Source organism: Haliotis cracherodii, unplaced genomic scaffold (assembly GCF_022045235.1).
Source record: "Haliotis cracherodii isolate W230 unplaced genomic scaffold, xgHalCrac1.p SCAF_1, whole genome shotgun sequence".
Taxonomy (NCBI): Eukaryota; Metazoa; Mollusca; class Gastropoda; order Lepetellida; family Haliotidae; genus Haliotis; species Haliotis cracherodii.
The window spans coordinates 75585579-75596903 of NW_027266264.1; the positions used below are offsets into that span (position 1 = coordinate 75585579).

Consider the following 11325-nt stretch of genomic DNA (forward strand, 5'->3'; position numbering starts at 1 on the left):
ATTGCAGGGGACGACAATGAGGATGAAGATGATGAAGACCTTGATGACGGAGGGAGAGATGCCGGCGGAGCTGCCTCCAAAGACGTTGATACTCCTGTATTCGAATGCTTGAATGATGAGGATGAGGAGGATGACCTGGGTGGTCCGGAGTATGACCATTTGCATCAGATCTTCGTCACCAAGAACCCTGTCCTGAGCACAGAGGTTCACAAGAACTTCTACGAGCTCTGTCATGCATGCGAAGCGACTAAAGATCATGCAGGAAAGGAGGCAGACGATCTTCCTCACAGGCTGCAAGATGTGCAGGATTTGTGTTACCCTCTGTTCCTCACATCCAAGCAGCTGTTGATGATGCTGGATGCCTCCCTGGAGCCGCCATACTTCTTTGAGAGGAACGAAGATGGAAGTCTTGGAGCCAGAGTACAAGGATGGGGCACTCAAGATGACCTGTTTGGATTTTCCCCCCTGGAACCAGACTCTGATGATGAGGATGAAGGAGTTGACTTGGATGAAGATGTGGATGAAGACGCAGAGAATGCTCCAGAACAGATACGACCAGCCCCGCATCAACAGAAGGTAGATCCCAGAAAAGAAGTCACTTATGAAATGTTTGCTGAGGAAATCTGGCCCAAGATTCTCAAAAAGATGTCTGTGAATTACCACCCGTCCCTTGTGTGGACAGAAATCATGTCATTCATCAAGGGTTCTTTTGAAGCTTTGTTAAAGCCAAATGGACATTTGAGCAAGGATGAGTACATCGAGTTGGGAAAGAAAAGAGCCCCCAATTTCACTGGCGAGAGAGACAAAGTTTATGAACTGTATCTCAGATATGACCATTTCAAGAAGCAGAAGTTCCTGTTTGATGAAGCAGATCTTGTCCAGAACATTTACAAACGTCTACGATCTATAAAGGAACAGACATGGGTGATTCATCAGTTGTATGTGGATGAGACACAGGACTTCACACAGTCTGAGCTGTGTGTCCTCCTTAGAATCACCCAGAATCCGAACGATATGTTCCTCACTGGCGACACAGCTCAAGGGATCATGAGGGGAATTTCTTTCAGATTCAGTGACCTGAAGTCTCTGTTTTTCTATGCAAGAAAGTCTCTTCATGCTAGAGGCCAGTTCGGAAGTGTCAATGTACCCAAACAAATCTACCAGCTGACTCACAATTACAGATCACATGCTGGGATTCTCTCCCTTGCATCCTCAGTTTTGGACCTGATGGTCGAGTTCTTCCCAGAATCGTTTGACAGATTGCAGAAAGATCAAGGCCTTTTCAATGGACCACCACCTATCCTGCTGGAGTCCTGCAGTGTTGGAGACTTAGCAATTCTACTGCAGGTATGATGTTCCTTTCTTATGCTATGTCAGTAGCAGGGTTTGAATTGAATCAGTTAGTGTGTGGTCAAACTCTCTGTGGCTTGTGTGTAATAGCAGATCGTGGGTTTGAATCCTGATTTGCCCAGATTATGTTAAGGTTTGTCACAACCATACCTGCGCTCATTGGTTTCACCCTATATTGTAAACATCTGACACCTGCATCACTTCGGGTTTTCTCCCCATGTCAAACTGACACGCTGTGATATGATGGGAATACTGTTCAAAGCTGTGTTAAACCAGATTCACTCACTCACTCACTCGCTTGACTGCGGTAAGGCTCCGTGACATTCAGACTTTAAAGTAAAATGTCCTGAGAGCATGGATCTCAATTATGACTGTTGTTTTATATAGTGTCATTTGTGTGCAATACCCTGTAACTGGAAGTGATGTAATTATACAAGCTATATCTGATAGCTAGAGGCATGTGACCTTCTGTTTGTATGCTGTCCCACTTTAGATGACATGAGGAATCATAGATGAGTGTTCTTGAAATTAACAATAAACACTTTCACTATTTGGATTTACTTTTAGTTCTAATTTTTTCACCCAAGTTTTAAGTGTCATTTGTTCTTATCCCTTTAAAAATGTATTGAGTGTGTGATTATGTTGTTTTTCCACCCCTGCATATAATGTGGGGCGATAGCCATCATCTGGTCCGTCAGGCCGATCCGTCCGTATTTCGTTTCGGGAGCATAACTTGAAAACTATGAACAAAATTTCATCTGAACTTGCTACATGTATTAACCAGGGGATGAAGTGGTGCCTTTTGCTATTGGGAACCCGGGGACTTGTCATCTGTTTCAAATGTTAACTGTTTGTGGTGCTTAAAATAGTTAAAGGCATTAACTTTACCTGATTAAGTTGATAAAATTATTGCATCTAAATTAAAGGGCAACAAGAGAAAGACATCACACATTGAGTTTGGAGCCCACCAGGCTATCCTGGTAGTGAATGACTCTGTGAAGAACAACATGCCCGAGGAGCTGAGCCACGGCATCGTACTCACCATCTACGAGGCAAAGGGGCTGGAGTTTGATGACGTCCTGCTGTACAACTTCTTCAAGGACTCTCAGGTAGGTGATGTGGACTAATGCTGTCGCCCAGGGCAATAGTTTCATACTACTGGATTATGTACATGATTGAAATATGCTTTGATAAATATCATAACGGTTAAAATTGGTTGGTTGTTGTGGACTGCCATTTCTCAGTTATAATAGCATTAAACATATAACAAACAGTTTTGTTATTGATAGATCACAAGTATGATTCTTCTGTGTATATGTATCGTCGGGTTATAAGTTTTCAGACGGCCATGTTTATCGCAATAATATATTAACGCTATAGCAGGGGATGTAGCATCAAACAGACATTGTAAATACTGATATGATGGCTTCTTTTGTAGAGAAAATTGTCTTTTATAAGTGAATGAGATATTTAACACAAGTTCATTTGATCAGAGAGAAAACTACGAATGTTTCTTAAGCGTCCGAAAACCCATTACATGGGAATATAGATTATTATTTGAATGCAGGCAGTGAAAGAATGGAGAGTTGTTACATCATTCTTGGAACAAATTGCAAAAGGCCAGGAAGATGAAAGAACAGAAAATCTAGTCATCATTGACGAAGGTTTGTATTTTTGTATGTCGCTGGTTAGCACTGCATTAAAGACTGCCTTGAAATGTAATTGTACGTCCACACCATATAGATGTATAAAACAGCCATAAGATACAGTACATAGAGTACAGTAATTACTGATATATATGTATGTCTTGGTTGCCAAATCCTGGGCAGATCTCAGGGCAGAAAATGTCCCTATCATATGATACAAAGTACCGGAGAAGTGGTCAGACTCGATGCCGTGGCTGTGTGTGTCTCATCATGCCCAAACAGCTCACCCATTTTTCAGTCACTGATATTTCGGGTCCATACTAGATTATTTATAGGCTGCAGTGATATGACTTAGTTAGACAAAAGTTTGCTTGATCACTTTGGTTTTCAAATGTCCGGGTAATTACTTATTTTTGCAGAAGTCTTAAAGAAGCCAAAGAGGCCTCGCCCTTTGAACTTTGACCCCAACCAGCACAAGGTCCTGAACTCTGAACTGAAGCATCTGTACACAGCCTTGACTAGAGCACGGGTCAATGTGTGGATCTTTGATGAGGATGAAGAGAAGCGGGCCCCCATGTTTGAATACTTCAAGGCAAGGAAGCTGGTCAGATGTATCACGGATGCAGAGATGAATGCTGCTGGTGAGATTATTATAATCTAATAAATATTCATTGATTTGCCAAAGTTTACCATCAATCTTGTTCTGTGCCAGTGCAGATTATATATGAGTACATAACCCATAATAAGTCAAGCAAGATATCCCCCATGTAGATCTGGGTTAGAATTGGTCTTCAATAATCCTGTGCTTGTTGGAAGACTAACGGGATCGGGTGGTGAGACTTGCTGACTTGGTTGATGCTTTCATGGTATCCTGATTGAGTAGATCAATGCTCATGATGTCACTTACTGGATTGTCTTGTGTGGACTTGATTATTTACAGACAGTCGTCATTAACGAGATCGGGTGGTGAGACTCGCTGACTTGGTTGATGCTTTCATGGTATCCTGATTGAGTAGATCAATGCTCATGATGTCACTTACTGGACTGTCTTGTTTGGACTTGATTATTTACAGACCGTCTTCATTAAGCTGGAATTTCTCCGAGTGCATGGTTAAACAACAAACTAATAAACAAGCAAGCTATTTCATGGTTTTTATTTGACTGGGTCTGCAGTGTTCGAAATAAGCGCCTGCCCGTAGGCCCGTGGCATGTAGAACTAGTGTTGGGCCCGTAGTTTCAGATTTGCATGGGTCCTTATGGCCTGCCATAAATTTATAATTTTTTTTTTTTGTCACAATAAGCTGCAGTTTTTTAAGTAAGGGCCTGAAGAACACTCATGGCCTGCAGCTTTTAAAGTTTGAGTTGACCATAAAAACCTCCTTGTGAAAGTTGTGATAATGAAATTTGAACAATTGATTTTAGATATTAGTCAACTGAAATATAAATTTATATCTAATTTTGATGTCTTTCTGAGATGACACATAGCATTTAGGTTCTTGTTACTCTTATGGTTGTGTTAATTGTTGCAGCTGGTTTGGAAGAGGTTGTTGGTCCCCTGTACTCCATGGTTGCAGGGCACCATTACTCCTTAATTATTATTGTGTTAATTGTTGCAGCTGGTATGGAGGAGACAATGTTTGCTGAGAAGTCCACCCCCGAGGACTGGGTGAAACGTGGTGACGAGATGATGGGCCGGTGTCTCTACGAGGTGGCCGCCAAGTGCTACAGGATGGGAGACAATGAGACGAAGGAGAAGATAGCCCAGGCTCACAACCAAGCTTTGAAAGCTTCCAGGATGAAGGACAACCCGAAGAAAATGAAGGAGGAGTTTGTCTTCGCTGCTGAGAAGTTCCTGGAAAGTGGCCATGACAACAAGGCTGCCCTCTGCCTGCAGAATGCTAGGGAATATGAGCTCGCAGCTACTGTGTTTGAGAAATGTGGACTGGTATGTTCACTCCTTGCTCAATATATTATTAACTCTTTCATCACTGCAGGCTGGTACGTAGGCCAAGACGTAGCCATGTCAAAATAGTCTGTAATTTTATTAACCTTACCTGTCATATCATTCATTTATAAAATCTCTCACTTTTCACAATGTCTGAAATAAGTGTTTCATTTCTATTAATCACATTTTAGCGATAGATAAAATTGTTTTCACTATTTCCTGAAAAAAATATCTCCCTGACACATGCTGCGACGAGTCCATATTGACGTGTCAAAGAGAAGACGTTTTAAACAAATCTCTAAATAAATTTAATAAATTAAATAAATAATAATAAAATAAATAAAATCAACAATAATATATCCAAAAGTTGTCAAACTTACATCTAGGTTATTATTTCCATCTTTTCATGCGATCTGGTGTAATGCAAGTCAAATGACATCTCAGGTTTTGAGGCCTTAACTTTTATGTTTAATGCCAAAATATATGCCTGAGAAATCTTTGTCACAGCTTGTAACCTTGCACGATGCACAAAGTTCCATATTTTTAATATAGGTTGCTATTTCCTGCTTTGTATAATATAACTTTCAGAATAAAATGATTCAACATAAACCTTTTGTTCTAATCTGAAATTTATCATTCACGAGGACTATCAATTGCTGTAATTTGATTGGTTGCCGTAGGTCATGTGCTTGAATTCGACCAATCACAATCCTTTTGGCAGATTTCTGCAACATAGTGTCATTAGAAACTAATTTCTATCCAATAAATTTGCATGTTACAGCTTATAATATACACAAGGGGAGGTTACTCTCGTATTATTGACGTCATAAGCTTTCTAATGATCCAGAGAGCGAACGATTCGTCACGTGTTGCTCATAGAAAGCTTTGAAAATGGGTGTTACTGAGCAGAAAGCCACTGTTATTGGGAGATGGGTGATAATAGATAATATTTAAGATTCTTTTTAGAATAATCTTCCGAAGAAATAGGTAAGTGAATATTACGAAATCTTACGATTGCTGAAATTCTTCAAATTTCCACTCCCTTTGTGCTAAATCTAGCAGGTGTGACTGTGTTAGCTTACATTTTTTATTTATGTATGTGTCATTGTACAAATCTAAACTGTTTTCTTTCCCACCAGTTGGTTGATGCTGCAAAGATGTTCCGAAGATGCAAGAAGCATGTTGATGCAAGTCGATGCTACGAACAGCTGGGTAACTACCACAAAGCTGTAGAGGTTCTTGACAACGAGGAGCTGTATGATCAAGCCATTGACTGCTTTGAGAGACACAAACTGGTTGTCAGTGTAAGTCACTTATGTTGAATGATGACTCCAGATCAGACACAACTACATTGTTTATAGAAAAATTTCACTCATACCTTATAGCACAAACAACTGGGTTTCGCAAAAGTGATCAAACATCTTAACCATCATCCTGTCAGGCTTTCCTAACACATTATTTGTTAGGTTTTGTTTTGTTTGTTGTTTAAAACTGCACTCAGCAATATGATGGCGGTCTGTTTATAGTTAACTGAAATGCCATGCTATGACTGGAATTCTGTTCAAAGTGGTGTTAAGCCTGATTCATTCACACCTCCCTATGTCAGATGTACACACAGAAATTCAAGTGACAACCAATATATGTTATTCGTGGGGGGTGGTCGGGTAGCCTAGTGGTTAAAGCATTCGCTCGTCACGCCGAAGACCTGGGTTCAATTCTCGACATGGGTACAATGTGTGAAGCCCATTTGTGGTGTCCCCCGCCGTGATATTGCTGGAATATTGCTAAAGGCGGCGTAAAACCATACTCACTCACTCACTCACTATTATTCGTGGAAATATGAACAAAGTCGATGTAATCTTGTTTACCACAGGAGCTGGAGAGGAAAGGGAAGGAGGTCCCACGTGTGCTCCTCCTCAACAAGCCTGGCACCAGCTTCACTGTGGCCAGACTCAGCTACAAGGCGGCCAACTTCTACCACAGGTACAAGAATGAAGCCAAGATGGTGGAGGCGCTGGAGCGCTTGCCTCGGGTTGAAGACCGACTTGTTTTCCTCAAGAAGCGATCCTATGTGGAGCAAGCTGCTACAATCCTCGTGCAGGAACGTAGGTTATTTCTCTGCTTCATTCCGTTTAACCTTGTTACATTAAAAATTATCCTCTTTCTAAGTTATTCTAAGTCATTCTGACTCCTCTTTCTAGGCTTCTTTCTTCCCATGCAAGCAAAATGAATGCATAGGTATGTATGTATACACTGCAGATGGGAATATAGATAAAAAAATTTAGAAAAACAAAAACTGAAGTGTGTGTTTATTTTTTAAATTTATCTAATTTTTTTCCCATCTGCTGACCAGAACTGAGAAAAAATCCTCAAACCAAGAAATTTAAAAATCTGGCACTTATTCCCAAAATGTGTTATTCCTAGATTTCTCTAGTTTGCACATTAATCACTTGTGTGACTAATGGTTCTGAATCTTTTGTAGGCAAGACAACTGAAGCAGCCCGCATGATGCTTCAACATGGGAAAGTTGAGAAAGCGTTGGACTTTGCTCTGCAAGGAGATGACCAGGATATGCTTGGTGACTGCCACTATGCCCAGGCCCTGGCTCTCATGTCCTCAAAGGAAGGATATGACCAACCAAAAATCTTGGAACACCTCACCAGCGCCCGTGATGCTTACATGTCGGTGGAGAAAGTAGACAGTGTTGGGGTTACCTGTTTGGCCCTGGCTAGCATCAAACTTGACCTTGAAACTGCAAAGAAAGCTTTTCATAACTTCAAAATCGTCAAACCCTTTGCTAATGAAGCCGGAATGCTGGAGTCCTTGGATCTTGTTGTGCAGCTGTCCCCCATGGATGAAGCGTTTGCTGACATGATGGCAGTTGTCCGAGGCGTGGACGCCTTGTTCAATGTAATGAAAGCTCTGTTGAAACCAACAACGACCGAGGAGAAGGCGAGGTGTCAGTTGTATTTGCAGTTCTATGGGCTCCATGAGAAGGATGTCAACACTCTGATCGTCTACCCGAAGCAGAAACCCAGATGTGTCAGGGTTATTCCAGACTTCTATGCCAACAAGCAGGAGAAGAAACAGCCATGTGTTGAAAAGGAAAAGAAGAGAATATGTGTGATGCTCAGCTTCCACCTTGTAGACATGTTGAAAAACTGGATCAACTCAAGTAGAGATTCTCTCAGAAACCATGTCTCTCACCGACTCCAGTGTAAGTCCCACATGGAGGGAGAAGTGTGTCCTGACGAGGAATACTGCCCTTACCTACACACAGACTACAACAGGAGCTTGGCATTCAATGCTCTGGAGGCCCTGCTCTGGGAGGTTCATCTGGACAGTATTCTTCAATCTGGAGCTCTTCACATGAAAGGAATCAAGATTCCAGGCTTGGAGTCTGAGATGAAGAACCTGTACAGAGGAATCAACTCCTTGAGTGATGAATCAACTAGGTTTGATTCTTGTGAGAGGCTGTTAGACTTCTTGATACCAGAACATCATCACCTGAGGAATCTCACTGAAAATAGTTTTGTGACAAAGAAGTTGTTGAGTCGATTGTCGTTTGGAAAAGTTGAAGCTCAAGTTCGCAGATTCCTTGAGTACTCCTGGAAATTTTCAGAAAAAAACTTTATTGACACCCTAGAAAAAAGATCTAAAAGCACAGACTGGTTTGTAAGAGCTACACTCTTTTCATCACTTTTTAGGTTGAAAATGGATATTTCCAAATTCTGTCAGCAGCTTGAAAGTGATCTGATGAAACATACCCCAAGATGGTTGGATAAACGCAGAAAGTATGCCCTCAAGGCTGATTTCCATCACCACACTTTTACAGTAGTCTGTATAGGAAGAAGATTCTTTGATGTTCATCAGTGGCTGCAAGAAAGCCCAGTCAAGGCTGTAATGGAATATGCAAAGTTTGTCAAACTTATGGGTGATAGAGTCAGGCTTTCTGTATTCCCTAAGATGCCACTGTTCCTGTTTTGGCAAGAGGTCTTTGTGTGTATTTCCTTCTTCTGCATTGCAAAACTCTCCCCAGCCACCATGAGGTTTGTTCTCCCTGCAACATACCTTGCTACCATCCCATTAGTAAATGCTACTTTTACAAAGGGTGAGAACACAATACAGGAGTTGGTTCACACAATATCTGACAGGAGGGACAACCTTCAAATTGTTAAGGATCGCTTTCTACAGATAGTAGGCGTGATTTTTGGGTCAAGAATGAATCTTCTAAGATTGATATTCAAACCAAGGAAGGAAGGAGCAGAGATACGATATCTTCAAGCTGAGAGACTGCTTGTCCTGGCACTTGTTCTTCTGACCAACATCGGGTCGTTTGTCCCTGTTGAGCTGGAAAGTCAACTCATGTCCACAATCTTGAAACTGAGTCTTCCAGAAGATGCTCCTAACAGATTGACTCGGAGTCTCCAGGCAGTGAAACAGTCGAGGGGTATTGTTGACATCGTGGCTGTTCTCCGGGACCTGCTGATGCAGAGAGAAGAAGAGTTCCTTTTGTCCTGCTACTGGAAGTGGGACAGCCAGAGACGACAGGGAGCTCAGTTCCAACAAGTGCACAGACTGGATAGCTTCTCTCCAGGATTTCATCGATTCGACCCAGAGAATCTGGAATCAGGAAATGAGATGCTTCTGGACTATGAAGAGGAAGAGGAAGAACTGGGTCTCACGCCGGAGGAGGCTCAAAGAAAACTCGAGGAGAATTTACAGTATAAGGAGAATCTCATAAGGGACAAAGCAGCCAAGAAACTACAGCGATTCTTCAGATGGCTTACCTTCAAAGAGAGATTTGAATCTGGCAACTTTATTAGGATGTGCTTGCATCAAGATACAAAGGACACATTTGCTCCTTTTGAAGTGACTGAGAAGATGTGTGGAGTCTGTGGAATGCCTTTCCAGACAGAAGAACTTGCCATGAAGGACCTGGAGGAGGAGATTACAGATGGGGAAGAGGCCACAGGAAGACGCAGTCCAGACTCGTTTTTGTCACCTGAAAAGTCAATGAGCCTCGGAGGAAGGGGAATGTGGAGCCCAGGAAAATTATCTACTCCATTGGAGTCCCACAGGACAACAACTGAACATATCCAAAAGAAGTTCCAGTTTGAGGGATTCAGACGTCTGTATGAAGACTTCTTATCCATGAAGGTCCCAGAGATGAGGAAATTTATAACCAGGACAAAGTTGAGAGACCAGGACTTCACTGCAGAGCACTACCCTGACCAGGCTCTTGATGTGTCCCGGCTGACTTCTCAAATGGATGAAGTGCTCAACATGCTTGACATCATCCTTCGTGGTCGCAAATGGGATCTGTCGCTGAAGCTTAGAGAAAAGGTTGTGATGTTGTTTAGTGATTACAAACGAGTTGGTCCAGAAATCAAGGAGAAGTACAAAGAATATGTGGCAAGTAGATTTTCCTTCAGATATACAGTAATGAAGTGATATGGTCATGGATGTAACTTAACGACCCTCTTGAATTATCTTGGATGTAAATCAACAATGTTCTTGGTTTTAAGGCATAGCCATAAGTTTTTTATCCCCCTGGCATATAATGCGGGGGGACATAGCCAAGGGCATGTCCATCCGTCCGTCTGTCTGAATCGTTTCCGGAGCAGAACTCGAAAACCATTAAATATTTCTTCATCAAAATTTGCATTTATATCACTTAAGTGGTAAAGTTGTGCCTTTTGCTATTTAGAAATTTTAGAAACGTTTATTTTTTACATTTCCATGGCAATAAGATGGACTTAGGTTCTGTAAGTGAAGGGTTCGTTTCCGGAGCATAACTCATAAACCGTTCAATATTGTTTCATGAAACTTTCCAGGTCTGTCAGATACATGCTGAGCTGGTGACCTTTGCTATTTAGAAACGTTTATTTTTTACGTTTCCATGGCAACAAGATGGACTTAGGTTCTGTGAGGGTAGGGTTCGTTTCCAGAGAAGAACTCTTAAACCGTTCAATATTTTTTCATGATACTTTCCAGGTCTGTCAGGGACATGCTGAACTGTTGCCTTTTGCTATTTAGAAATTTTAGAAACTTTTGTTTTTTACGTTTCCATGGCAACAAGATGGACTTAGGTTCTGTAAGTGAAGGGTTCGTTTCCGGAGCATAACTCATAAACCGTTCAATATTGTTTCATGAAACTTTCCAGGTCTGTCAGATACATGCTGAGCTGGTGACCTTTGCTATTTAGAAACGTTTATTTTTTACGTTTCCATGGCAACAAGATGGACTTAGGTTCTGTGAGGGTAGGGTTCGTTTCCAGAGAAGAACTCTTAAACCGTTCAATATTTTTTCATGATACTTTCCAGGTCTGTCAGGGACATGCTGAACTGTTGCCTTTAGCTATTTAGAAATTTTAGAAACTTT

General features: G+C 41.5%; 1 protein-coding gene across 4 annotated transcripts in view; it reads left to right on the plus strand.

Moving 5' to 3' along the window:
* Positions 1-11325, plus strand: part of LOC139474364 (TPR and ankyrin repeat-containing protein 1-like) — a 58848-nt gene that overhangs the window by 41835 nt on the left and 5688 nt on the right. For 3 of the 4 annotated variants that reach the window (XM_071257628.1, XM_071257388.1, XM_071257473.1), the window contains exons 18-25: positions 8-1347; positions 2277-2459; positions 2918-3014; positions 3416-3637; positions 4613-4941; positions 6081-6245; positions 6815-7046; positions 7424-10356. In XM_071257628.1, coding sequence (XP_071113729.1) covers positions 8-1347; positions 2277-2459; positions 2918-3014; positions 3416-3637; positions 4613-4941; positions 6081-6245; positions 6815-7046; positions 7424-10356 — 5501 coding nt within the window. Of the gene's footprint in view, positions 1-7; positions 1348-2276; positions 2460-2917; positions 3015-3415; positions 3638-4612; positions 4942-6077; positions 6246-6814; positions 7047-7423; positions 10357-11325 lie in introns of all 4 variants that reach the window. The other variant, XM_071257550.1, reaches the window with a different exon arrangement.